This window comes from Salvelinus namaycush, chromosome 28 (genome assembly GCF_016432855.1).
Source record: "Salvelinus namaycush isolate Seneca chromosome 28, SaNama_1.0, whole genome shotgun sequence".
NCBI lineage: Eukaryota > Metazoa > Chordata > Actinopteri > Salmoniformes > Salmonidae > Salvelinus > Salvelinus namaycush.
Genome location: NC_052334.1, coordinates 1,172,477 through 1,199,872, shown reverse-complemented (window position 1 = coordinate 1,199,872; position 27,396 = coordinate 1,172,477). Strand labels below are relative to the sequence as shown.

General features: G+C 45.1%; 1 protein-coding gene across 6 annotated transcripts in view; it reads left to right on the top strand.

Moving 5' to 3' along the window:
* Positions 1-7,257: 7,257 nt before the first annotated feature.
* Positions 7,258-27,396, top strand: part of LOC120023082 (DDB1- and CUL4-associated factor 5-like) — a 37,765-nt gene continuing 17,626 nt past the window's right edge. For 5 of the 6 annotated variants that reach the window (XR_005472666.1, XR_005472665.1, XR_005472664.1 and 2 more), the window contains exons 1-6: positions 7,258-7,435; positions 8,011-8,087; positions 8,260-8,779; positions 12,479-12,625; positions 18,965-19,001; positions 26,338-26,477. Coding sequence is in view for 3 of the 6 variants with exons in the window: in XM_038967045.1 (XP_038822973.1) it covers positions 8,572-8,779; positions 12,479-12,625; positions 18,965-19,001; positions 26,338-26,477 (532 nt within the window). In the remaining 3 variants the exon portion in view is untranslated. The remainder of the gene's footprint in view (positions 7,436-8,010; positions 8,088-8,259; positions 8,780-12,478; positions 12,626-18,964; positions 19,002-26,337; positions 26,478-27,396) is intronic. The other variant, XM_038967044.1, reaches the window with a different exon arrangement.

Below are 27,396 nucleotides of genomic sequence, written 5' to 3'. Positions count from 1 at the left end.
AGCTAAACAACACGGACACAACACCTGGTTCAAGTGTACAGGTACAGGTAACACAGGGACACAACACCTGGTTCAGGTGTACAGGTACAGCTAACACACGGACACAACACCTGGTTCAGGTGTACAGGTACAGCTAACACACAGACACAACACCTTGTTAAGGTGTACAGGTACAGCTAACACACGGACACAACACCTGGTTCAGGTGTACAGGTACAGCTAACACACGGACACAACACCTGGTTCAGGTGTACAGGTACAGCTAACACACAGACGCAACACCTGGTTCAGGTGTACAGGTACAGCTAACACACGGACACAACACCTGGTTCAGGTGTACAGGTACAGCTAACACACGGACACAACACCTGGTTCAGGTGTACATGTAACACACGGACACAACACCTGGTTCAGGGGTACAGGTAACACAGGGACACGACACCTGGTTCAGGTGTACAGGTAACACAGGGACACAACACCTGGTTCAGGTGTACAGGTAACACACGGACACAACACCTGGTTCAGGGGTACAGGTAACACAGGGACACAACACCTGGTTCAGGTGTACAGGTAACACAGGGACACGACACCTGGTTCAGGTGTACAGGTAACACACGGACACAACACCTGGTTCAGGTGTACAGGTAACACACGGACACAACACCTGGTTCAGGTGTACAGGTACAGCTAACACACAACACCTGGTTCAGGTGTACAGGTACAGCTAACACACAACACCTGGTTCAGGTGTACAGGTACAGCTAACACACAACACCTGGTTCAGGTGTACAGGTACAGCTAACACACGGACACAACACCTGGTTCAGGTGTACAGGTACAGCTAACACACAACACCTGGTTCAGGTGTACAGGTACAGCTAACACACAACACCTGGTTCAGGTGTACAGGTACAGCTAACACACAGACACAACACCTGGTTCAGGTGTACAGGTACAGCTAACACACAGACACAACACCTTGTTCAGGTGTACAGGTACAGCTAACACACAGACACAACACCTTGTTCAGGTGTACAGGTACAGCTAACACACAGACACAACACCTTGTTCAGGTGTACAGGTACAGCTAACACACAACACCTGGTTCAGGTGTACAGGTACAGCTAACACACAGACACAACACCTGGTTCAGGTGTACAGGTACAGCTAACACACGGACACAACACCTGGTTCAGGTGTACAGGTACAGCTAACACACAGACACAACACCTGGTTCAGGTGTACATGTAACACACGGACACAACACCTGGTTCAGGGGTACAGGTAACACAGGGACACGACACCTGGTTCAGGTGTACAGGTACAGCTAACACACAGACACAACACCTGGTTCAGGGGTACAGGTAACACAGGGACACAACACCTGGTTCAGGTGTACATGTAACACACGGACACAACACCTGGTTCAGGTGTACAGGTAACACAGGGACACGACACCTGGTTCAGGTGTACAGGTACAGCTAACACACAACACCTGGTTCAGGTGTACAGGTACAGCTAACACACAACACCTGGTTCAGGTGTACAGGTACAGCTAACACACAGACACAACACCTTGTTAAGGTGTACAGGTACAGCTAACACACGGACACAACACCTGGTTCAGGTGTACAGGTACAGCTAACACACGGACACAACACCTGGTTCAGGTGTACAGGTAACACACGGACACAACACCTGGTTCAGGTGTACAGCTAACACACAGACACAACACCTGGTTCAGGTGTACATGTAACACACGGACACAACACCTGGTTCAGGGGTACAGGTAACACAGGGACACGACACCTGGTTCAGGTGTACATGTAACACACGGACACAACACCTGGTTCAGGGGTACAGGTAACACAGGGACACGACACCTGGTTCAGGTGTACAGGTAACACAGGGACACAACACCTGGTTCAGGTGTACATGTAACACACGGACACAACACCTGGTTCAGGTGTACAGGTAACACAGGGACACGACACCTGGTTCAGGTGTACAGGTAACACACGGACACAACACCTGGTTCAGGTGTACATGTAACACACGGACACAACACCTGGTTCAGGTGTACAGGTAACACAGGGACACAACACCTGGTTCAGGTGTACAGCTAACACAGGGACACAACACCTGGTTCAGGGGTACAGGTAACACAGGGACACAACACCTGGTTCAGGTGTACAGGTAACACAGGGACACAACACCTGTTTCAGGTGTACAGCTAACACAGGGACACAACACCTGGTTCAGGTGTACAGGTAACACAGGGACACAACACCTGTTTCAGGTGTACAGCTAACACACCTGTTTCAGGTGTACAGGTAACACACGGACTCCTTCTAGAGGAGTAGAGAAGATAAATGTCTGGGGGTTGAATAGACTGATTATGGCTTCCATATTGTTCATTTAGCTAACATTTGATTTTCTACCTCTTCATCTCGTACTATTCTCTTCATGTCTCTCTTCCTCTGCTGGGTATTGTAGTTCTCCCCAGGGGGAGCTGATGGGACTACAGGTGGACTACTGGGTGGCTCCGTCCCCGGCTGACAGGAAGAGAGACGTGGAGAAAAGGGACTCGTCTTCCTCTAAGAACACTCTGAAGTGTACGTTCCGTTCGCTGCAGGTCAGCAGGCTCCCCCAGCCCGGGGCCCAGCCACAGCCCGGGGCCCAGCCACAGCCCGCCATGTCCATGACTGTGGTCACGAAGGAAAAGAACAAGAAGGGTGAGGACACATAAAATGGTTATATTGTATCTTTGTGAATGAGTCGTGGGGTTGACTTGTAGTACTCCTTATGAAGGTCCGCTGCACTCAGACACACTAGTGTAGGGTCTCTCTGTAACACTCTCTTTAATGAATGGACTCACTCCTGTATATATATTATTATCCTGATAGTGAAGCTATTGGAAAGACAGAAATTAAAGCACAATTATCTTGAAATGGAAAGCCTAAATCCTAAAACTTGAGATTAAGCCGAATCCTAACTTTTGCTAAAAACGTATCCGTCGTCATCGTTGATTGTGATGATTAGAATTCACATCTTAAAGTTAGGAATCAGGATTCTTCTGTTCCCTCTCCTTCTCAGTAATATTCCTGCCAAAGAAGACTAAAGACAAGGATGTGGAGTCCAAGAGCCAGGTGATCGATGGCATCAGTCGACTGATCTGCACTGCCAAGCACCAGCAGACCATGCTGAGGGGTAAGACTCCTTATCTCTGGACTCAAAAACAACCAAATCTTTTGTTATATTAACTTGTGTGTGTTTACATCTGTCTCGTAATAACACAAGTCTTATCTGATCCAGGTATTACATAGATAACCATGAACTAGGCTTAGGATAACAACTTGTAATTGTAAGGTATTACATTCTGTGATTCGGGATTATTTCTAGATCATATTTTTTTTGTCTATTATTTTCTTCCAGTGCTGATTGACGGCGTGGAGTGGAATGACGTCAAGTTTTTCCAGTTGGCGGCACAGTGGTCGTCACACGTCAAACATTTCCCCATCGGGATCTTTGGACACAGTAAAGGGCCTTACTAACAAGCGACGCGTTACCATAGTAGCGGCCCCGTTACCACAGACTCATCTGTAACAGAGGACAACGCCCCCTCCCTCATGTGCCAATAGCTTTTATAATAGCCAACCCCCCCTCTCCCGCACATCTTAGACTGGTCCCAGATCTGTCTAACTCCTATGGTCATTGTCAAGCCAAACGTTGGCACGGCAGCACAAACAGATCTGGGACCAGGCTACACACATCTGCCCACCCCACTGTCTTAATTTAAGCCCCAGATTTTACCTATTGTTTATATTTCTGTGTTTGTTGTTGTGTTTATTATAAAAGTTCCCAAGGCAACGCTGTCATAAGGAGATTTGGTTCTCACCAAGCTTTTTTAAAATCCTGCTGATTTTCTATAGACTTTTGAAGAAGAAAAAGACGAGCGGAAACCTAATTAAATAAATCGTTTGAAAAACTCATAACTAGCGATGCGTAACATTTCGGCACCCTCCCTCCTCTTTGCTTTTTATTAATGTGGCAAAGATAGATTGTTTCAAACAATTTGCCAGGCACAATTTAACAAGATACGTCCTAGTCAAGATCACTTTGTAACCAAAAGGCCCTGAAACAATGGAAGATGGACAACACATAAAAGATGACTTATCTTGTCATCCTTGGAGGAAGTGGTCTGGATCCTGGACTGAAACCATTCTAGCGCACCCTGAGTCCTGGGGTGTATTCATTAGGAACCAAACATAACCAAACATAATGGAAAAACGGGAAAGGAACCTACCTGAATTTGTCCAAAAAATAAAACTATTTCGTTGCTAAACGTTTTCCCCGTTGCACTGCGTTTTACTACACTGTGCACTAATGAATACTCCCCTAAGGACAGTGGCTCCTGTTGTTGTAGCAGGCCACTGAGACCCTCTGCACTCATCGGAAGAAGACTAACATGCACAATAGACTTACTGTAGCCTGAAATCCAGACCTGTTCTGTGCTATTATTCCACTCTTTTTTTTAACTCTGTGTCATATGTTTGGTGAATGACAAGGAGTGGAATGATTGCACAAACAGACTGATACCCAGGCTACATAATACTGTATATGTCCTGCACATCCAATCAGTTATATGTAAACACAACTCATAATTGAGATGGAACTGACCCTGCACTAACTAATGGTTGGTGCATCTCTCTCTCTCTCTATCACTTTCTTTTTCACCTTCCCTTCTTTTGAAAGGGAGCAATGGGTGTGCCACCAGCAGAGAATATCTGATAACATATCCCCGTCCTCCTTTATCATCTCTCCCTCATCGGTCCCGTCCTCTCTTTATCTCACAGCAACCACACATCTTCTAGGCAGAATACTAGACAGACTGCTGCTCACTCATTTTCCTACTCCCAGAGCCATGTGTGTTTAGAGAGTTGGGACATTGACGTTATCTGCATTGACGCATTTTTACATGACACGTCAACGTTCTATAGCAGCCATGTTTGCTCCCCCATTAACTTTACATACGGAATATTTACATAATGCTATTCAACTGAATGTGTAGGATTAGAACAATATTCCAAATTGTAAAAGCCCAGCTTCTCTAAATGCAGTACATTCATAAAGTATTCAGACCTCTTGACTGTTTCCAAATTTAGTTACTTTACAGCCTTATTCCTTCAATCTCATGGCTTGGTTTTTTGCTCTGACATGCACTGTCAACTGTGGGACCTTATTTAGACAGGTGTGTGCCTTTCCAAATCATGTCCAATCAATTGAATGTACCACAGGTGGACTCCAATCAAGTTGTAGAAACATCTCAAGGATGATCAATGGAAACAGGATGCACCTGAGCTCAATTTTGAGTATTATAGCAAAGGGTCTGAATACTTATTTACATAAGGTATCTGTTTTTTAATTTTTATGAATTAGCAAACGTTTATTAAAAAAAAAAAAAACTGTTTTCGCTTTGTCATTATAGGGTATTGTGTGTAGATTGCTGAGGATTTGTATTTATTTAATCCATTTTAGAATAAGGCTGTAACGTAACAAAATGTGGAAAAAGTCAAGGGGTCTGAATACTTTCCGAAGGCACTGTATAGGACTCTGTTTAGTTTGCTATTTACCTGCGCCTTATGATAATCTACTACTACTGCTACTACTTCATGAAAGAAGATGGGGTGGGACAACGTGAACTTGTCCAATAAGAAACTTGTTCGCAACGGTGTACCACTAATGAATACACCACTGATGCCAACTAGCTGTAGCTCACAAAAGGCACATAGACAGGCATTGTAATCTGTCATATTTCTGAGCTGAACAGACATAAATAAAAAAAATAGTATGGCTAATTTAAAATGTGTGCATTAAAGCCATACAATAAAACCGCACTGCATTGTTGTGTAAGATCAGATCGTCCTTAATTTTTGCTTGATCTCTCAGATTCCACTCTGTAAAACACCGGTGCTATTTCAATACTCATTTAAAAACACTTCTAAAAACAGCCAGGCAGCCTAATATTACAGAAGCTTTAAAACTGTAGCAACCAAATGACTCCTTATTTATTGAAGTATCATCAACCAATCCTTATGTAAAAAAAAATGTTACTAGTTATTACAATCCTTGGGTGATATTTTGTCAAAACACTATGAAATACATTATAGCCTACTGTTGTAGTAGCTATTTCATTGTGTGCCTAAAATGTAACCATTACCAAGACTATTTCTTCTTGACGTACAGAAGTACCCCCGTTTTGATACATCGGTGAAATAGTCACCCAGGCTTGAAAGTGTGGCCGTAATAAGCTGAACGGAAAAACTTTTTAGTAGGTTGATGCCAGGTATCCATTCTTACCAAGTTGAGGTTCTCTGGCTAGGTTCTATCTCTCCTTCAAGCTGAACGAAAAAACTTTTTAGTAGGTTGATGCCAGGTATCCATTCTTGCCAAGTTGAGGTTCTCTGGCTACCCCCCCCCCCCCGCCGCCCACCCACCCCTACACAGTATACCAAGGGGAGAAATGTATTATTCCAAATAATCTATAACTCCTATGGTATACAGTGGCTACGTCCCAATTATCTCTCCTTCATCCTGAAGCGTGCACTCATTCACACTCCCCACAAATCTAAAACACGTTGGATTGGTGGAGGCATGGGTCGTTAGAGGGAGTTTACATATGCCAGTAATTTCCTTTCCAATCTATGAATGGAAGTGAACAAGTGCACATTTCTGGAGAAAGGAGATGTTGGGACGCACGCCATGCTCCACTCACAGCGGGGTAAATAGTTTGCTTTGTGAAGCCTCAAAGGCTTCCTGTTGAACTGGCAACACTTTTGTTTCTTTCTTTGGCAAAAAGTAGAAGTATTTTAAGTTGTGTTATAAATATGGTCTTAAATATGAATGGAAGGTTCCCCTATTAAAATATTGTATTTTTTTTTTTTTAAAGACTACCACTAATCCCAATGTCGGGAATAAAAAACTAGACTAAAATGTGTGCTTTTGATTTACTTATTTAAATGTGAAATGAATCTTTAACGTTTTTTTTTACTGCAAATTCAATTGACAGTAATGTTTAATTTATTTTTATGGTAAACCAACTTTGCCAAATGTGATATCATTAAAAAGTGCAGTGTATGGTTCAAGTGACGAATTATATAGACGTATTATTTGGGAGGCAAATTTGACAAAGTTGGCTAATTGTCTTGAATGGGTCAGCTGGCGTGTGATGACGTTCTGAGAGGCGGTTCTAGGATCTTGAAGCGGGCAGAATCGCATTAGTAGAAACCAAGTCTGGTTGTAGCTATTGTAGATGTGTTCGAGTCGTCAGGGACAAATTTGGCATTTTAACTACCCATAAAATGTTCCTATTTCTAACCTGCTACGAACATGTACTTCTGTTAGTCAAGACCGACAGACCTGCCCTGAGAGCAGTGTGAGTAGCCACTAATGCGAGACTATCGTAAAAGTGAATGAAAACAAATGTGCTTGTGTCTTCATTTAAGGTTAGGCTAGCCCAATATGTACTCTTACTTCGGGATTTTGGCAATGACGTCCTTTATCTACTTCCCCACAGTCAGATTAACGAATGGATACCATTTTTATGCCTTTGCGTGCGGTTTGAAGGAAGTTGCTAACTAGTGTTAGCGCAATGACTGAAAGTCTATGGGTATTTGAGACTTCGTCATAGTGCTAACGCCAGTTAGCATTGGCTCACGAAACTACCTCTAACTTCCTTCATACTGGACAGGAAGTAGATACAGGTCCAAAGACCTTATGCTATTTTAAGATGTAGACTGGCTCTGGCAGCCAAATACTTTATCGAAACATTAATCGAGTCTCAATTGCGATACTGTTATAGAAACAAAGTCCTTTACTTTCATATCACATCAAAATAATTTCACAAATACAAAATATACACTTAAGTGTTTTAACCAGCTTTATCACAGTTGCAGCCGACAGTATTTTTCAGTGACAACACGTTTCTGGCGGCCTTCCGTTACTACACAGGTGTTTGGGAGCATGCTAATTAACACAGGTGGTCCCTCTGTAACATCAAGATGAGGCCGTGTGGGAACCCGATAAAGGTGTGTATCAATTTAACATTTAAATGTTTTATTTTTATTTCTCCCCGACATGAAAGATTAAGATCCTATGCTTCAAAAAATGTTTAACGTCACATTTTAAGATCTAGATACATTTTCTAACCTCATTGGATTAAAGTTATGTGTACCATATTACTTATTATAAATTGTGTAGGCGGGGTTTACGACTGTGGTAACTAGTGACGACTGAAGGGGAGCGGAACAGGAAGCGACTGGGACTACACGGAGAAGGCACTGCTGCTAACAACGACATCAACAGCATTACCCTCGGGGATATCTCCCTTCTCCGTAACGTAGGTTAGAGACAGACAGATTGCATATATGAACTTGGAAACATGTACAATTTGGGGTAATGAAGCGCACAATATCGGGTAAAGTTAAAGTGCAACAAGTTGGTAAGGAATCGCAAGCTATCTTTCTGCTGTGTTTAGCTAACCAAGCTAGCTAGCTAACGGCTCCAGGAAAAATGAAGGAGGTGAAGGGTTGCGGTATGCGGTCCTCTGTGGGCTTTCTGTCTCAGAGAAGGCTTTTCGGGAACCCGCTGATGAAGGAAGAATTCCAGAGACTCCGGTTGGCAGGATGCACAAGCCTTTACAAGAAGGATATGCTGGGACATTTCGGGTGTGTAAACGCCATAGAGTTTTCCAACAATGGAGGGGAATACCTGGTGTCCGGTAAGTTGGTGAATTGACCGTCACTAGTTATGGAAGTTGCTAGCAGAGAAACTAGTGTGTTGACAGATTACAACTAGCTAGCACGTCAGATATCAAGCTTAGTTGGTTGAGACGGCGAATATGCACATTTTGCTCCCTATTTATCTATTGTCAACATGCAAATATTCAATTATGACCAGGAAAAAGACTGGCATGTACAGGCCGAACCTGCATGCGTAAAACTGACAATCATGTTGGCTAACACTAGCAAATAAAACCTAAAGTTAGCTAGGTTAGCATGTTATCCAGCTGACAAGCTAACGTGACCACAACAGCAAATATTTGTATCTGTGACATGACTGTAGCAGCTAGCTAGCTACACTACCTTCCTGCTCCTTCCTAAGATTAGGATCTGTATTTATATATTTCAAATGTTATTTGTCACACACACATGGTTAGCAGATGTTAATGCGAGTGTAGCGAAATGCTTGAGCTTCTACTTCAGACCATGCAGTAATATCTAACCTAACAATTTCACAACAACTACCTTATACACACAAGTGTAAAGGAATGAATAAGAATATGTACATAACAATATATGAATGAGCGATAGCGAACGCTATAGGCAAGATGGTATAGAGTACACTATATACATATGAGATGAGTAATGTAGGGTATATAAACATTATATAAAGTGGCATTGTTTACAGTGGCTAGTGATACATTTATTACATACATTTTTCATTATTAAAGTGGCTAGAGATTTGAGTCAGTATGTTGGCAGCAGCCACTCAATGTCAGTGACGGCTGTTTAACAGTTTGATGGCCTTGAGATAGAAGCTGTTTATGGATCAGATTTTAGACGTTTTACCACAATTTCCACAACTATCATTGTAAAAATTCTCATTACCCAACAGATTTTCGAAATCACTCAACTCATGATAAAGCCTAACACAGCACTGAAAACTAATTTATTTACAATTATTGACCATTTATTTTGTCATTTCTCAATACTGCAATAATTAATTGTGTATACATGTTATTTTTATGTACACGTATTTGGATAAATAAAAAGCATGCTAACACCGTAACCAAACTAGCCGCGCGCAAGTTGATTTTGTCCCCGGACACCAGACGCGATCATGACACGCAGGTTGAAATATCAAAACAAACTCTGAACCAATTATATTAATTTGGGGACAGGTCGAAAAGCATTAAACATTTATGGCAAGCTAGCTAGCTTTCAGTTGCTAGCTAATGTGTCCTATTTAGCTAGCTTACAGTTGCTAGCTAATGTGTCCTGGGATATAAACGTTGAGTTGTTACATACTTCTACAATTAATCCACACACAAAACGGTCAACCGACTCGTTTCTAGTTCTCTCCTCCTTCCAGGCTTTTTCTTCTTTGGACTTTATATGGCGATTGGCATCTAACTTTCATAGTTACCACGACGACCGACTGAAAGATGAACTGAGGTCGATCACCCATGTGGGTATAACCAATGAGGAGATGGCACATGGGTATCTGCTTCTATAAACCAATGAGGAGATGGGAGAGGCAGGACTTGCACACAGTGTTCAGGGTCAGAAATAAAACTGACTTCTATTTTAGCGCTTGGCAACCCAGATGCTCATTGCCGCGGCAGGCAGTGTGGGTGAAATAATTGAATAACATATGTTAAAATGTATTTTGCAACGCTGCGTACGCGACGCGAGCGGTGTGGTCAGCATGTAAGCGGGTTTCGGTAATGTGTTGCGTAGTTTGTCATAACTACTGAGTTATATTAGAGATTCAGTAACCCAATACTTCATCATATTGTCATTTGTTAATCCCAAATGACTTGCATAATACTAAAATCATTGCTGTAAATGCAATTGACGAAAATACCACTTATTTTAGCACAAGTATAAATGTACTGTAATTACGTGTGTGGATTGAAGTGTTAAAAGTTAATTAAAAAATATATGTTATTTCTCCAAGGACTTCACAGGTAATACAGGTGATTTGGATGTGGATATTTATGTTCTTTTAAATCCACAATCTGGATCCCTCCACAGCCTCCTAGAGGATCTAGATACTTTTCTAAACTCTCTGGATTAAAACCAAATTATGATGTGTACCATATTACTTATTGGATCACGAAAAAATCTAACTTTTACATTACCGTGTAGTTTACCAATAAAATGGTCTGACGGTGATGTGGACATACTCGCTATTCATATCTCGAAATACATTTTAAATAGAAAGTTCACCGAATTAGCTAAGATCTTCTTAACTTGTTTTTTAAATTACATAAGCAAAAAATATTCCTCTTTATTTGGAACGGAAAGCCAGACAAAATTAAACGGGTCTATTTATACTGAAGCAAAATATAGACGCAACATGTAAAGTGTTGGTCCCATGTTTCATGAGCTGAAATAAAAGATCACAGACATTTTGTGCACAAATTTGTTTACATCCCTGTTAGTGAGCATTTCTCCTATGTTAAGAAAATCCATCCACCTGACAGGTGTTGCGTATCAAGAAGCTGATTAAACAGCATGGTCATTACAAAAGTGCACCTTGTGCTGGGGGCAATAAAAGGCCACTTTAAAATGTGCAGATTTGTCACACAACACAATGCCGAAGATGTCTCAAGTTGAGGGAGTGTGCATTTGTCATGCTGACTGTAGGAATGTCCACTAGAGCTGTTGCCAGATCATTTATTGTTCATTTCTCTACAATAAGACGCCTCCAACGACGTTTTAGAGAATTAGGCAGTACATCCAACAGGCTTCACAACCCAGACCATGTGTAACCACGCCAGCCCAGGACCTCCACATCCGGGCTTATTCATCTGCAGGATCGTCTGAGGATGGAGAGCGTGGGGTGCTGAGGAGTATTTCTGTCTGTAAAAAAAAAAAAAAGCCCTTTTGTGGGGAAAAACAAATTCTGATTGGCTGGGCCTGTCTCCCCAGTGGGTGGATTTGGCTCCCAAGTGAGTGGGCCTATGACCTCCTAGACCCACCCATGGCTGCGTGAAATCCATAGATTAGGGCCTAATGAATTCATATAAATTGACTGATTTCTGTAACTCAGTGAAATATTTGAAATAGTTGTATGTTATGTTTTATAGATTTGTTAAGTGTGTGTATATATATATATATACAGTGCATTTGGAAAGTATTCAGACCCCTCGACTTTTTCCACATTTTGTTACGTTACAGCCTTATTCTAAAATTGATTAAATACATGGTTTTCCTTACCAATCTACACACAAAGCGAAAACAGGTTTTTAGACGACATGTTTTGCAAATTTATAAGAAATTAAAAACACCTTATTTACAATAAGTATTCAGACCCTTTGTGAAGGTCAGTCGATTTGAAAAATTTCAAGAACTTTGAATGTTAAAGTGCAGTTGCAAAAACCATCAAGTGTTATGATGAAACTGGCTCTCGTGAGGAACGCCACAGGAAAGGAAGACCCAGAGTTGCCTCTGCTTCAGAGGATAAGTTCATTAGTTACCAGCTTCAGAACTCGGCAATTAACTGCACCTCAGATTGCAGCCCAAATAAATGCTTCACAGAGTTCAAGTAACAGACACATCTCAACGTCAACTGTTCAGAGTCAAGTGTGTTTCTCTACTGGTGGTCCTTGCAAGAGTAATAACCCCAGACCAAACCATAAGTTTGTTTTTACCCGTTTTGTTTACTGTGTATGTGTCTTCCCTATCTACAGGAGGGGATGACCGCAGAGTGCTGCTGTGGGATATGGAGAGAGTCCTCCACGCTCGCTCGGCCAAGCCTCTCATACTGAAGGGAGAACACCTCTCCAACATCTTCTGCCTGGCCTTCGACAGCACCAACAAGAGGGTGTTCTCTGGGGGTGAGACAAAATAAAATTTTATGTTTTTGTTTTAGTTCTCAAAATGCATACTACTGTGCTCTGAGCACGGGATGATCGGAGTAAGTCCAAATCAAAGTATGCGAAACGGACCACGTAGGGCACATCTCGGATGCGTACTCCATTTGTACGTATTTTGAAGCATGCATCTATTCAAGCGTCAACAGAAAGTATGCACAGAGATATGACGCAACCACATAAAAAAAAAAAAAAAAAAATGCAACATTTCTTGAAATCAATGGCGGCCATTATTTGAGCTGAAGTGAGAGAATAAACTCAGAATGGTTGCCCATTTCACCTCTCCATATTTTTCCGTATTCAAATATTTTAGCTTGCTATGTTAATAAACACATACTGTGTTCATTTTGGCACGTTTACCTGCCTACAATGCCAACTGTAGTGTGCGTAGATCGCAAGTCAATAGGGCTAACTGGCTAGCTACTACTGTTACTGTTAGCTAGCTAGATAGCCACGTATAATTGGTAGCTAACTACCAACGAAGAATTACATCTACCTAGCATAACATTCGTTTTAGGTCATTTTATTCCTGTTAAACTACCTGGCAAACTTAGATTATTATGTTTCACATATAGATGGCTGATAGTTCTGAAGTAAAACGATTGCTTTGTGTATATCTTGTTTTGTCTCTATTTTTGCCATTGTTCTGACTGGAGGAAGGTTCAGTGAATGGTGCTGCTCAGCGTGAGGTAATACAGTAGGGGGAGTGCTGCTCAGCGTGAGGTAATACAGTAGGGGGAGTGCTGCTCAGCGTGAGGTAATACAGTAGGGGGAGTGCTGCTCAGCGTGAGGTAATACAGTAGGGGGAGTGCTGAGGTAATACAGTAGGGGGAGTGCTGCTCAGCGTGAGGTAATACAGTAGGGGGAGTGCTGAGGTAATACAGTAGGGGGAGTGCTGAGGTAATACAGTAGGGGGGAGTGCTGCTCGGCGTGAGGTAATACAGTAGGGGGAGTGCTGCTCGGCGTGAGGTAATACAGTAGGGGGAGTGCTGCTCAGCGTGAGGTAATACAGTAAGGGGAGTGCTGCTCAGCGTGAGGTAATACAGTAGGGGGAGTGCTGCTCAGCGTGAGGTAATACAGTAGGGGGAGTGCTGCTCAGCGTGAGGTAATACAGTAGGGGGAGTGCTGCTCAGCGTGAGGTAATACAGTAGGGGGAGTGCTGCTCAGCGTGAGGTAATACAGTAGGGGGAGTGCTGCTCAGCGTGAGGTAATACAGTAGGGGGAGTGCTGCTCAGTGTGAGGTAATACAGTAGGGGGAGTGCTGCTCAGCGTGAGGTAATACAGTAGGGGGAGTGCTGCTCAGCGTGAGGTAATACAGTAGGGGGAGTGCTGCTCAGCGTGAGGTAATACAGTAGGGGGAGTGCTGCTCAGCGTGAGGTAATACAGTAGGGGGGAGTGCTGCTCAGCGTGAGGTAATACAGTAGGGGGAGTGCTGCTCAGCGTGAGGTAATACAGTAGGGGGAGTGCTGCTCAGCGTGAGGTAATACAGTAGGGGGAGTGCTGCTCAGCGTGAGGTAATACAGTAGGGGGAGTGCTGCTCGGCGTGAGGTAATACAGTAGGGGGAGTGCTGCTCGGCGTGAGGCAATACAGTAGGGGGGAGTGCTGCTCGGCGTGAGGCAATACAGTAGGGGGAGTGCTGCTCGGCGTGAGGTAATACAGTAGGGGGAGTGCTGCTCAGCGTGAGGTAATACAGTAGGGGGAGTGCTGCTCAGCGTGAGGTAATACAGTAGGGGGAGTGCTGCTCGGCGTGAGGTAATACAGTAGGGGGAGTGCTGCTCGGAGTGAGGTAATACAGTAGGGGGAGTGCTGCTCAGCGTGAGGTAATACAGTAGGGGAGTGCTGCTCAGCGTGAGGTAATACAGTAGGGGAGTGCTGCTCAGCGTGAGGTAATACAGTAGGGGGAGTGCTGCTCAGCGTGAGGTAATACAGTAGGGGGAGTGCTGCTCGGCGTGAGGTAATACAGTAGGGGGGAGTGCTGAGGTAATACAGTAGGGGGAGTGCTGCTCAGCGTGAGGTAATACAGTAGGGGGAGTGCTGCTCAGCGTGAGGTAATACAGTAAGGGGAGTGCTGCTCGGCGTGAGGTAATACAGTAGGGGGAGTGCTGCTCAGCGTGAGGTAATACAGTAGGGGGAGTGCTGCTCGGCGTGAGGTAATACAGTAGGGGGGAGTGCTGCTCAGCGTGAGGTAATACAGTAGGGGGAGTGCTGCCCAGCGTGAGGTAATACAGTAGGGGGAGTGCTGCTCGGCGTGAGGTAATACAGTAGGGGGAGTGCTGCTCAGCGTGAGGTAATACAGTAGGGGGAGTGCTGCTCGGCGTGAGGTAATACAGTAGGGGGAGTGCTGCTCGGCGTGAGGTAATACAGTAGGGGGAGTGCTGCTCGGCGTGAGGTAATACAGTAGGGAGGAGTGATTCTCTAACGTCATGTTTTATGCGTTCTCCCCACACTCGTCCTCACAGGAACGTACTCAAGAGAATGCACTCGGAGCATGAGTGTGGAGCACAACACTATGCATATTGATAAACACCCACAGAGTAGGAGTTCAGACAGGACTGATTTTAGAGCATGGTTTGACAGGCTGTGGGTGCTGGCTACTGGTGAATCTATCACCATGGGGGTATAGTGGTTCATTTCATATTAGTTTGTAGAGGCCTTGAGTTAGCTGACATCAGCTGTTTATATAAGGTGATATGTTACTTTTCAGAAATCACACCACTTCTTTATAAGGACTGGTGGGTAGCAGCAGAAACCACCCAGCGTTACTTTATAAGGACTGGTGGGTAGCACCAGAAACCACCCAGCGTTACTTTATAAGGGCTGGTGGGTAGCAGCAGAAACCACCCAGCGTTACTTTATAAGGACTGGTGGGTAGCACCAGAAACCACCCAGCGTTACTTTATAAGGGCTGGTGGGTAGCAGCAAAAACCACCCAGCGTTACTTTATAAGGGCTGGTTGGTAGCAGCAGAAACCACCCAGCGTTACTTTATAATGACTGGTGGGTAGCAGCATACAGTACATAACACATTCATAATAAGTTGTCAACGCTTTGTACGTGTCAACAACCTCATTTTATTAGGTACACCCATCTAGTACAGGGTCTGACCACCCCCCCCCTCCTTTTAATCCAGAACACCCTAAATTCTTCGGGGCATTCTACACGGTGTCGGAAACATTCCACAGGCATGTTGGTCCATGCCGATGGCATCACACAGTTTCTGCAGATTGAACGGTGGTACATTTTTATGCCGTGAACATCCCGTTCCATCTCATCCCAAATATGCTCTATTTCACACGTGTCAAACTCATTCCACGGAGTGTCGTGTGTCTGCAGGTTTTCACTCTTCACTTGTACTTGATTGACGAGTGAAGGTCACTGTAAGGAACTCCCCTCACCTGGTTGTCTAGGTCTTAATTGAAAGGGAAAAACCTGGAGACACTAGTCCCTCCATGGAATGAGTTTGACACCTCCACTCTACTGGTCTGGGGACTGAACGGGACACTCAAGTAAACTTAACTTCACTCCTCAATTATCCAGTGTTGGTAATCACTTGCCTACTGGAGCCGCTTCTCATTGTTTTTAGCTGATAGGAGTGGAGCCCGGTGTTGGTCGGTCTGCTGCTATATCCCGGTGTTGGTCGGTCTGCTGCTATATCCCGGTGTTGGTCGCTCTGCTGCTATATCCCGGTGTTGGTCGCTCTGCTGCTATAGCCCGGTGTTGGTCGCTCTGCTGCTATAGCCCGGTGTTGGCGCTCTGCTGCTATAGCCCGGTGTTGGTCGCTCTGCTGCTATAGCCCGGTGTTGGCCGCTCTGCTGCTATAGCCCGGTGTTGGCCGCTCTGCTGCTATAGCCCGGTGTTGGCCGCTCTGCTGCTATAGCCCGGTGTTGGTCGCTCTGCTGCTGTAGCCCGGTGTTGGTCGCTCTGCTGCTGTAGCCCGGTGTTGGTCGCTCTGCTGCTGTAGCCCGGTGTTGGTCGCTCTGCTGCTATAGCCCGGTGTTGGTCGCTCTGCTGCTATATCCCGGTGTTGGTCGCTCTGCTGCTATAGCCCGGTGTTGGTCGCTCTGCTGCTGTAGCCCGGTGTTGGTCGCTCTGCTGCTGTAGCCCGGTGTTGGTCGCTCTGCTGCTGTATCCCGGTGTTGGCCGCTCTGCTGCTGTAGCCCGGTGTTGGCCGCTCTGCTGCTGTAGCCCGGTGTTGGCCGCTCTGCTGCTGTAGCCCGGTGTTGGCCGCTCTGCTGCTGTAGCCCGGTGTTGGCCGCTCTGCTGCTGTAGCCCGGTGTTGGCCGCTCTGCTGCTGTAGCCCGGTGTTGGTCGCTCTGCTGCTGTAGCCCGGTGTTGGTCGCTCTGCTGCTGTAGCCCGGTGTTGGTCGCTCTGCTGCTGTAGCCCGGTGTTGGTCGCTCTGCTGCTGTAGCCCGGTGTTGGTCGCTCTGCTGCTGTAGCCCGGTGTTGGTCGCTCTGCTGCTGTAGCCCGGTGTTGGTCGCTCTGCTGCTGTAGCCCGGTGTTGGTCGCTCTGCTGCTGTAGCCCGGTGTTGGTCGCTCTGCTGCTGTAGCCCGGTGTTGGTCGCTCTGCTGCTGTAGCCCGGTGTTGGTCGCTCTGCTGCTGTAGCCCGGTGTTGGTCGCTCTGCTGCTATAGCCCGGTGTTGGTCGCTCTGCTGCTATAGCCCGGTGTTGGTCGCTCTGCTGCTATAGCCCGGTGTTGGTCGCTCTGCTGCTATAGCCCGGTGTTGGTCGCTCTGCTGCTATAGCCCGGTGTTGGCCGCTCTGCTGCTGTAGCCCGGTGTTGGCCGCTCTGCTGCTGTAGCCCGGTGTTGGTCGCTCTGCTGCTGTAGCCCGGTGTTGGTCGCTCTGCTGCTGTATCCCGGTGTTGGTCGCTCTGCTGCTGTATCCCGGTGTTGGTCGCTCTGCTGCTGTAGCCCGGTGTTGGTCGCTCTGCTGCTGTAGCCCGGTGTTGGCCGCTCTGCTGCTGTAGCCCGGTGTTGGCCGCTCTGCTGCTGTAGCCCGGTGTTGGCCGCTCTGCTGCTGTAGCCCGGTGTTGGCCGCTCTGCTGCTGTAGCCCGGTGTTGGCCGCTCTGCTGCTGTAGCCCGGTGTTGGCCGCTCTGCTGCTGTAGCCCGGTGTTGGTCGCTCTGCTGCTATAGCCCGGTGTTGGTCGCTCTGCTGCTATAGCCCGGTGTTGGTCGCTCTGCTGCTGTAGCCCGGTGTTGGTCGCTCTGCTGCTGTAGCCCGGTGTTGGCCGCTCTGCTGCTGTAGCCCGGTGTGGGCCGACTGCTGCTATGCTTGAACCCATCTTTGACAAAGACTGACGAGTTGTGCTTTCCGAGATGTTCTGCAAACCACTATTGTACTGCACCGTTGTGTCTGTTTCTGGCCCGCCTGTTAGCTTGCACAATTTTTGCTATTTTCCTTCGACCTCTCTCTTCGCCCACAAGGCTGCTACTGACTGGAGGATTTTTGTTTGTCACAACATTCTCTGTAAACCCTAGACACCGGTGTGCCCGAGACACTGGAACCGGTGTGCCCGAGACACTGGAACCGGTGTGCCCGAGACACTGGAACCGGTGTGCCCGAGACACTGGAACCGGTGTGCCCGAGACACTGGAACCGGCAATTATACCACGCTCAGGTCACTCATTTTGCCCACTCAATCGGAACAGTAACTGAATGCCTCGATGCCTGTCTGCCTGCTTTATATAACAAACCACAGCCACGTGACTCACTGTCTGTAGAAGTGATCCATTTTCTTGAACTGGGTGGTGTACCTAATAAACTGGCCCGGGAGTGTATTTGTTTTGTCACCGTAGTATCACTTATACTGCAATGAAAAACATGCAGTTGTTGCCCTAAGCATGTCATACGTTCTTATGTGCTTCTTATCTATGGGTTATGAATGGGGTATGAAGTCCTTATCTAGGTACCCTTCAACTAAAGTGTTCTAATTAAGCAATAAGGCAAAACGGTGTGTGGTATATGGCCAATATACCACGGCACACGGCTGTTCTTATGCACGACGCAACTCGGAGTGCCTGGATACAGTCCTTAGCCGTGGTATATTGACCATGTATCACAAACCCCCCCGAGGTGCCTTATTGCTATTATAAACTGGTTACCAATGTAATTAGAGCAGTAAAAAATACATGTTTTGTCATACCCGTGGTATACGGTCAGATATACCACGGGTGTCAGCCAATCAGCGTTCAGGGCTCGAACCACCCAGTTTATAATATTTAGATTTAGCGTTCTATGGGTCGAACCGTAGCCTGATTTTCATGTGTTAATCTGTGGTCTATTGTGTCTCTTTCTAAAGGTAACGACGAACAGGTCATCCTTCATGATGTAGAGCAGTGAGTATGTTAGTAGTCTTCATCAGTGTGTACTTAAACTGGAATCTGGACTGTCTTCTGCCTCTCGTTCCACCCCATCTCCTTGCATCTGCCTCTCGTTCCACCCCATCTCCTTGCATCTGCCTCTCGTTCCACCCCATCTCCTTGCATCTGCCTCTCGTTCCACCCCATCTCCTTGCATCTGCCTCTCGTTCCACCCCATCTCCTTGCATCTGCCTCGAGCTCTTGCAAAGTGTTTACTCTGTCTGAAATACTCATACGCATGTTTTATGTTATTAGTCACAAATGTATGTTTTTATTTAAATTACTACTCCTCTCCCCATATACCAGCAAGACATTAAGGTAGACATTGGTTCCCATTCCAGATTGCTACTTAGAATGCATGTGGGTCTTTCTATAAATAAATAAAATATTTTTTAAATAGTTTGATATTTTAAATATGATTTTTCTTGCAGCTTCACATGTGTAGTTACAGGAATAATGGTCTAGATGGGCACAATGAGACCATAACGCCTAGCAACAACAAAACATATTCAGTACCAGTCAAACGTTTGGACACACCACTACTCATTCAAGGGTTTTTCTTTATTTTGACTATTTTCTACATTGTAGAATATTAGTGAAGACATCAAAACTATGAAATAACACATATAGAATCATGAAGTAACCAAAAAAAGTGTAAACAAATCAAAATATATTTTATGTTTTAGATTCTTCAAAGTAGCCACCCTTTGCCTTGATGACAGGTTTGCACACTCTTGGCATTCTCTCAACCAGCTTCATGAGGGAGTCACCTGGAATGCATTTCAATTAACAGGTGTGCCTTTATTAAAAGTTCATTTGTGGAATTTCTTTCCTTAATGCATTTGAATCAATCAGTTGTGTTGTGACATACAGAAGATACCCCTATTTGGTAAAAGACCAAGTCCATATTATGGCAAGAACAGCTCAAATAAGCAAAGATAAACGACAGTCCATCATTACTTTAAGACATGAAGGTCAGTCAATACGGGAAATTTCAAGAATTTTGAATGTTTTTTCAAGTGCAGTCGCAAGAACCATCAAGCGCTATCATGAATCTGGATCTCATGAGGACCGCCACAGGAAAGGAAGACCCAGAGTTACCTCTGCTGCAGAAGATAAGTTCATTAGAGTTACCAGCCTCAGAAATTGCAGCCCAAATAAATGCTTCACAGAGTTCAAGTAACAGACACATCTCAACAGCAACTGTTCAGGGGAGACTGTATGAATCAGGGTTAGGCCAAGAAATGCGAGCAATGGACATTAGACCGGTGGAAATCTGTCCTTTGGTCTGGAGTCAAAATTTGAGATTTTGGTTCCAACCGCCGTGACTTTGTGAGACGCAGAGTAGGTGAACGAGGTTCTCCCGAGTGGCGCAGTTGTCTAAGGCTCTGCATCACAGTGCTGGCTGTGCCACTAGAGATTCTGGGTTTGAGTCCAGGCTCTGTCGCAGGCGGCCGCGAAACCCATGGGGCGGCACACAATTGGCCCAGCGTCGTCCGGGTTAGTGCAAGGTTTGGCCGGTAGGGATGTCCTTGTCCCATCGCACATTAGCGCCTCCGGTGGCAGGCCGGGCGCAGTGCACGCTGACACGGTCGCCTGGTGCACAGTGTTTCCTCCGACACATTGGTGCGGCTGGCTTCCGGGTTAAGCGGGCGTTGGATCATGAAGCAGTGCGGCTTGGTTTGGTCGTGTTTCGGAGGACGCACGGCTCTCGGCCTTCACCTCTCCCGAGTCCGTACGGGAGTTGCAGCGATGAGACAAGACTGTAACTACCAATTGGATACCATGAAAAAGGGGTGAAAGTGTTTTTTTTTTTAAGAGTAGGTGAATGGATTATCTCCGCATGTGTGGTTCCCACGTGAAGCATGGAGGAGGTGGTGTGGGGGTGCTTTGCTGGTGACACTGTCAGTAATTTATTTAGAATTCAAGGCACATTTAACTAGCATGGCGTCCACAGCATTCTGTAGCGATATGCCATCCCATCTGGTTTGCGATTAGTGGGACTCATTTGTTTTTCAACAGGACAATGACCCAACACACCTCCAGGATGTGTAAGGGCTGTTTGACCAAGAAGGAGAGTGATGGATGCTGCATCAGATGACCTGGCCTCCACAATCACTTGACCTCAACCTAATTGAGATGGTTTGGGATGAGTTGGACCACAGAGTGAAGGAAAAGCAGCCAACAATTGCTCAGCATATGTGGGAACTCCTTCAAGATGGTTGGAAAAGCATCCAGGTGAAGCTGGTTGAGAGAATGCCAAGTGTGTGCAAAGCTGTCATCAAGGCACAGGGTGGCTACTTTGAAGAATCTAAAAAATAAAATATATTTTGAGTTGTTTACACTTTTTTTTTTGTGTCTCCAAACTTTTGACTGGTAGTGTACATGCCATTTAAAATGTCACATGCCTAGTAACCAGCTGTTTGTGCTTTAGTCAACTTCTGTCATTTATAGATAAACCTTCCAGATGAATGAACAAGATCAACAGAATAAGTTCTGTCAACAAAGTCATTGTCAATAATAGTGATAATAGACCAAAATGACAAACTCTTCAAACAGTGTGTGAACTAGACATCAGTCTTGCTTCCTCTTTCCTTGTTTCCTCCACTCCTCTCCTTGATAGTGTATTGGAGCCCAAGGGGGAGGAACCTTCCCTCTCCCCCAATGTGCTTCGAGAGGGAGGTGAGGAAACACGGAGACAATCTCAATAGCATGTCCTTCATTCCTCACGTCCTCGCCTCGTCTCCTTCTAAAAACCCATTGGTTGAGTAGGTGAGAGGGTTTTGAGAAGGAGACGAGGAGAGTGGATGTAACAAATCAAGAAAATGCAATTGAGATTCTCCCAAGGACAGAGGAAAGCAAATATTTGACATCTACTAAAAAAAAATGACAGCACCACACTCACTGAGCTACCATTTAATACCCATGGTCTGTCCAGAAACAACTGCTGGCTCCTGCTGCCCAGAGACACTTAGGGTGTGTGATGGACCTATAGTACGACACAGGCATTGGTTGGGATGTTTCATTCCATTGTTATACACAGATTTGCGCAGGTGTACGCTGGACACAGCACCCTATCAGGCTGATCAGACGGGTCTGGGTAGCCAGACGGGTCTGGGTAGCCAGACGGGTCTGGGTAGCCAGACGGGTCTGGGTAGCCAGACGGGTCTGGGTAGCCAGACGGGTCTGGGTAGCCAGACGGGTCTGGGTAGCCAGACGGGTCTGGGTAGCCAGACGGGTCTGGGTAGCCAGACGGGTCTGGGTAGCCAGACGGGTCTGGGTAGCCAGACGGGTCTGGGTAGCCAGACGGGTCTGGGTAGCCAGACGGGTCTGGGTAGCTGGAGACCTGCTGTAAACAGTGAATGGATACATTTTCATGTCTTTTATTCACACCCTTGCTTCATTCCAGCTAGTTGGATGTGCAACCACTGACTAACTATAGCTAAGTGAATATCTCTTAGTTTACCAATAGATACTGTTGTTTTGGCTCCATAGCATCATCATTTATTAAGATTACCGATGGTTAGCTAGGTAGATAGGCTATATCAGCCAGCTAACCATTTACAGTAACAGCAGTTATTTTAATAAGCCAATACACACTTAATCAGAAATTGAGATCTTGTCACTGTGGGACGGTACGGCCGCTATTGGTAGGTAATAGATTCATAGAATGGCATTAGAAGGGTGATCTCGTACTTTGAAAGGACCGGAAGTGTTGGCTGGTCACTTGACCAGCTATTCCACCTTTAACCCCACCCACATTTGAACATTAAAATATCAAGTCATATTTAGTTTTTTTTAATGCAAAAATAAGCATTTAAAAAAATATTTTAATTCCTATTCAAAAAACGAACAAACAGGCAATTTTCACATTCCTGATTGCTTCGTTTTAACTCGGGAAGACAAATTTTCAAAACTTACTAGAACTTAGCTCGAATCTCGGTTTAATGTTGTCCACAAAGTAGGCTAATTAACTTGATCGCCGTAACAACAGACACAAATGTTCTGTCAATCCTCCAGACCAAAATTAATGCACTTTGGCTGTTAAGTGTAGTATCACATAAGCTTCAGTATTAATACGTGGCTTCGTTCTGAGTGGCAGGTTAGTAGTAATACGTGGCTTCGTGCTAAGTGGTACGGTAGGTTAGTAGTAATACGTGGCTTCGTTCTGAGTGGTAGGTTAGTAGTAATACGTGGCTTCGTTCTGAGTGGTAGGTCAGTAGTAATACGTGGCTTCGTTCTGAGTGGTAGGTTAGTAGTAATACGTGGCTTCGTTCTGAGTGGTAGGTCAGTAGTAATACGTGGCTTCGTTCTGAGTGGTAGGTTAGTAGTAATACGTGGCTTCGTTCTGAGTGGTAGGTTAGTAGTAATACGTGGCTTCGTTCTGAGTGGTAGGTTAGTAGTAATACGTGGCTTCGTTCTGAGTGGTAGGTTAGTAGTAATACGTGGCTTCGTTCTGAGTGGTAGGTTAGTAGTAATACGTGGCTTCGTTCTGAGTGGTAGGTTAGTAGTAATACGTGGCTTCGTTCTGAGTGGTAGGTTAGTAGTAATACGTGGCTTCGTTCTGAGTGGTAGGTTAGTAGTAATACGTGGCTTCGTTCTGAGTGGTAGGTTAGTAGTAATACGTGGCTTCGTTCTGAGTGGTAGGTTAGTAGTAATACGTGGCTTCGTTCTGAGTGGTAGGTTAGTAGTAATACGTGGCTTCGTTCTGAGTGGTAGGTTAGTAGTAATACGTGGCTTCGTTCTGAGTGGTAGGTTAGTAGTAATACGTGGCTTCGTTCTGAGTGGTAGGTTAGTAGTAATACGTGGCTTCGTTCTGAGTGGTAGGTTAGTAGTAATACGTGGCTTCGTTCTGAGTGGTAGGTTAGTAGTAATACGTGGCTTCGTTCTGAGTGGCAGGTTAGTAGTAATACGTGGCTTCGTTCTGAGTGGCAGGTTAGTAGTAATACGTGGCTTCGTTCTGAGTGGCAGGTTAGTAGTAATACGTGGCTTCGTTCTGAGTGGCAGGTTAGTAGTAATACGTGGCTTCGTTCTGAGTGGCAGGTTAGTAGTAATACGTGGCTTCGTTCTGAGTGGTAGGTTAGTAGTAATACGTGGCTTCGTTCTGAGTGGTAGGTTAGTAGTAATACGTGGCTTCGTTCTGAGTGGTAGGTTAGTAGTAATACGTGGCTTCGTTCTGAGTGGTAGGTTAGTAGTAATACGTGGCTTCGTTCTGAGTGGTAGGTTAGTAGTAATACGTGGCTTCGTTCTGAGTGGTAGGTTAGTAGTAATACGTGGCTTCGTTCTGAGTGGTAGGTTAGTAGTAATACGTGGCTTCGTTCTGAGTGGTAGGTTAGTAGTAATACGTGGCTTCGTTCTGAGTGGTAGGTTAGTAGTAGTACGTGGCTTCGTTCTGAGTGGTAGGTTAGTAGTAGTACGTGGCTTCGTTCTGAGTGGTAGGTTAGTAGTAGTACGTGGCTTCGTTCTGAGTGGTAGGTTAGTAGTAGTACGTGGCTTCGTTCTGAGTGGTAGGTTAGTAGTAGTACGTGGCTTCGTTCTGAGTGGTAGGTTAGTAGTAGTACGTGGCTTCGTTCTGAGTGGTAGGTTAGTAGTAGTACGTGGCTTCGTTCTGAGTGGTAGGTTAGTAGTAGTACGTGGCTTCGTTCTGAGTGGTAGGTTAGTAGTAGTACGTGGCTTCGTTCTGAGTGGTAGGTTAGTAGTAGTACGTGGCTTCGTTCTGAGTGGTAGGTTAGTAGTAGTACGTGGCTTCGTTCTGAGTGGTAGGTTAGTAGTAATACGTGGCTTCGTTCTGAGTGGTAGGTTAGTAGTAGTACGTGGCTTCGTTCTGAGTGGTAGGTTAGTAGTAATACGTGGCTTCGTTCTGAGTGGTACGGTAGGTTAGTAGTAATACGTGGCTTCGTTCTGAGTGGTACGGTAGGTTAGTAGTAATACGTGGCTTCGTTCTGAGTGGTACGGTAGGTTAGTAGTAATACGTGGCTTCGTTCTGAGTGGTACGGTAGGTTAGTAGTAATACGTGGCTTCGTTCTGAGTGGTACGGTAGGTTAGTAGTAATACGTGGCTTCGTTCTGAGTGGCAGGTTAGTAGTAATACGTGGCTTCGTTCTGAGTGGTACGGTAGGTTAGTAGTAATACGTGGCTTCGTTCTGAGTGGTACGGTAGGTTAGTAGTAATACGTGGCTTCGTTCTGAGTGGCAGGTTAGTAGTAATACGTGGCTTCGTTCTGAGTGGCAGGTTAGTAGTAATACGTGGCTTCGTTCTGAGTGGTACATTAGTCTTGAAACAGTATTTTAAATAATGATGTATATTCTTTCCTTCAGAGGTGAGACTTTGTTACGAACAAAACATGGCTTCTTTCTAAGTGTTATGTTCAATCAATCAAATGTATTTATAAAAGCCCTTCGTACATCAGCTGATATCTCAAAGTGCTGTACAGAAACCCAGCCTAAAACCCCAAACAGCCAGCAATGCAGGTGTAGAAGCACGATGGCTAGGAAAAACTCCCTAGAAAGGCCAAAAACTAGGAAGAAACCTAGAGAGGAACCAGGCAATGAGGGGTGGCCAGTCCTCTTCTGGCTGTGCCGGGTGGAGATTATAACAGAACATGGCCAAGATGTTCAAATGTTCATAGATGACCAGCATGGTCAAATAATAATAATCACAGTGGTTGTCGAGGGTGCAGCAAGTCAGCACCTCGGGAGTAAATGTCATTTGGCTTTTCATAGCCGATCATTCAGAGTATCTCTACCGCTCCTGCTGTCTCTAGAGAGTTGAAACCGCAGGTCTGGGACAAGGTAGCACGTCCAGTGAACCAGTCCGGTGAATATATTGCTTCTTTCTAAGTGTTATGCTAGTACTATTTATTTTATGGGCATTGAAACCACATTTAGATAACACATATCTCATGTAAAGTGTATTCAGGCACCTTGACTTTTTCCCAATTTTTTTTTTTTTACGTGACATCCTTATTATAAAATGGATGAAATTGCTTTTTTTCCTCATCAATCTACACACAATACCCCATAATGACAAAGCAAAAACAGGTTTTTAGACGTGTGTGCAAATGTATATAAACAAAATAATAATAATAAAAAAACACTTTTTTCACATTTGTCATTTTGGGGGTATTGTGTGTAGATTGAGGCAAAAAAAATAATTTAATCAATTTTAGAATAAGGCTGTAACGTAACAAAGTGGAGAAGTTGAAGGGGTCTGAATTCTTTCCAGAATTCACTGTAGGCCTATCAGGGAAATATTTACACAGATATTGACTTTGCTATTGTACATGAAGCAGCTGTATTCTGTTTCCCTCCCAGAGGTGAGACTCTGAACGTGTTCCTTCACGATGATGCAGTGTACGGCCTGTCAGTCAGTCCTGTTAACGACAACGTGTTCGCCAGCTCCTCTGACGACGGACGGGTTCTCATCTGGGACACACGGCAGCCGCCACACGGAGGTAATAATACACTGAGCAACAATTTCAACGATTTTTACCGAGTTACAGGAAATCTGTCAATTTTAAATACATTCATTAGACCCTAATCTATGGATTTCATGATTGGGCAGGGGCTCAGCCATGGGTGGGCTTGGGAGGGCATAGGCCCACCCACTCAACACTATACATGTCAGCTACTACAGTGACTGAATGACTGCAACACTTAACAAAGAGCTGCAGTTAGTTTCGTGAATGGGTGGCAAGAAATAAGTTACGCCTAAATATTTCCAAAACTAAAAATAATTTTATATAGGACAAATCATTCATTAAACCCTTAACCTCAACTACATCTCGTAATGAATAATGTGGAAATTGTGCAACTAAACTGCTTGGAGTATCCCTGGATTGTAAACTGTCATGGTCAAAACATGTTGATACCACAGTAGCTAAGATGGGGAGAAGTCTGTCCATAATAAAGCACTGCTCTGCCTTCTTAACAACACTATCAACAAGGCAGGTCCTACAGGCCCTAGTTTCTGCCTTCTTAACAACACTATCAACAAGGCAGATCCTACAGACCCTAGTTTTGTCACACCTGGACTACTGTTCAGTAGTGTGGACAGGTGCCACAACGAGGGACTTAGGAAAAATTTCAGTTGGCCCTTAAAAGTACATGGAGAGCTAACATTAGTGACATGTCAATCTCTCATGGCTCAAAGTGGAAGAGAGATTGACTAAATAATTAATTGTTTTCGTAAGAGGTGTTGACAAGCTGAAGCTACCGAGCTGTCTGTTTTTAAACTACTAGCACACAGCTCGGACACCCCATACATACCCCACAAGACATGCCACCAGAGGTTTCTTCACAATCCCCAAGTCCAGAACAGACTATGGGAGGCGCACAGTACTACATAGAGCCATGACTACATGGAACTCTATT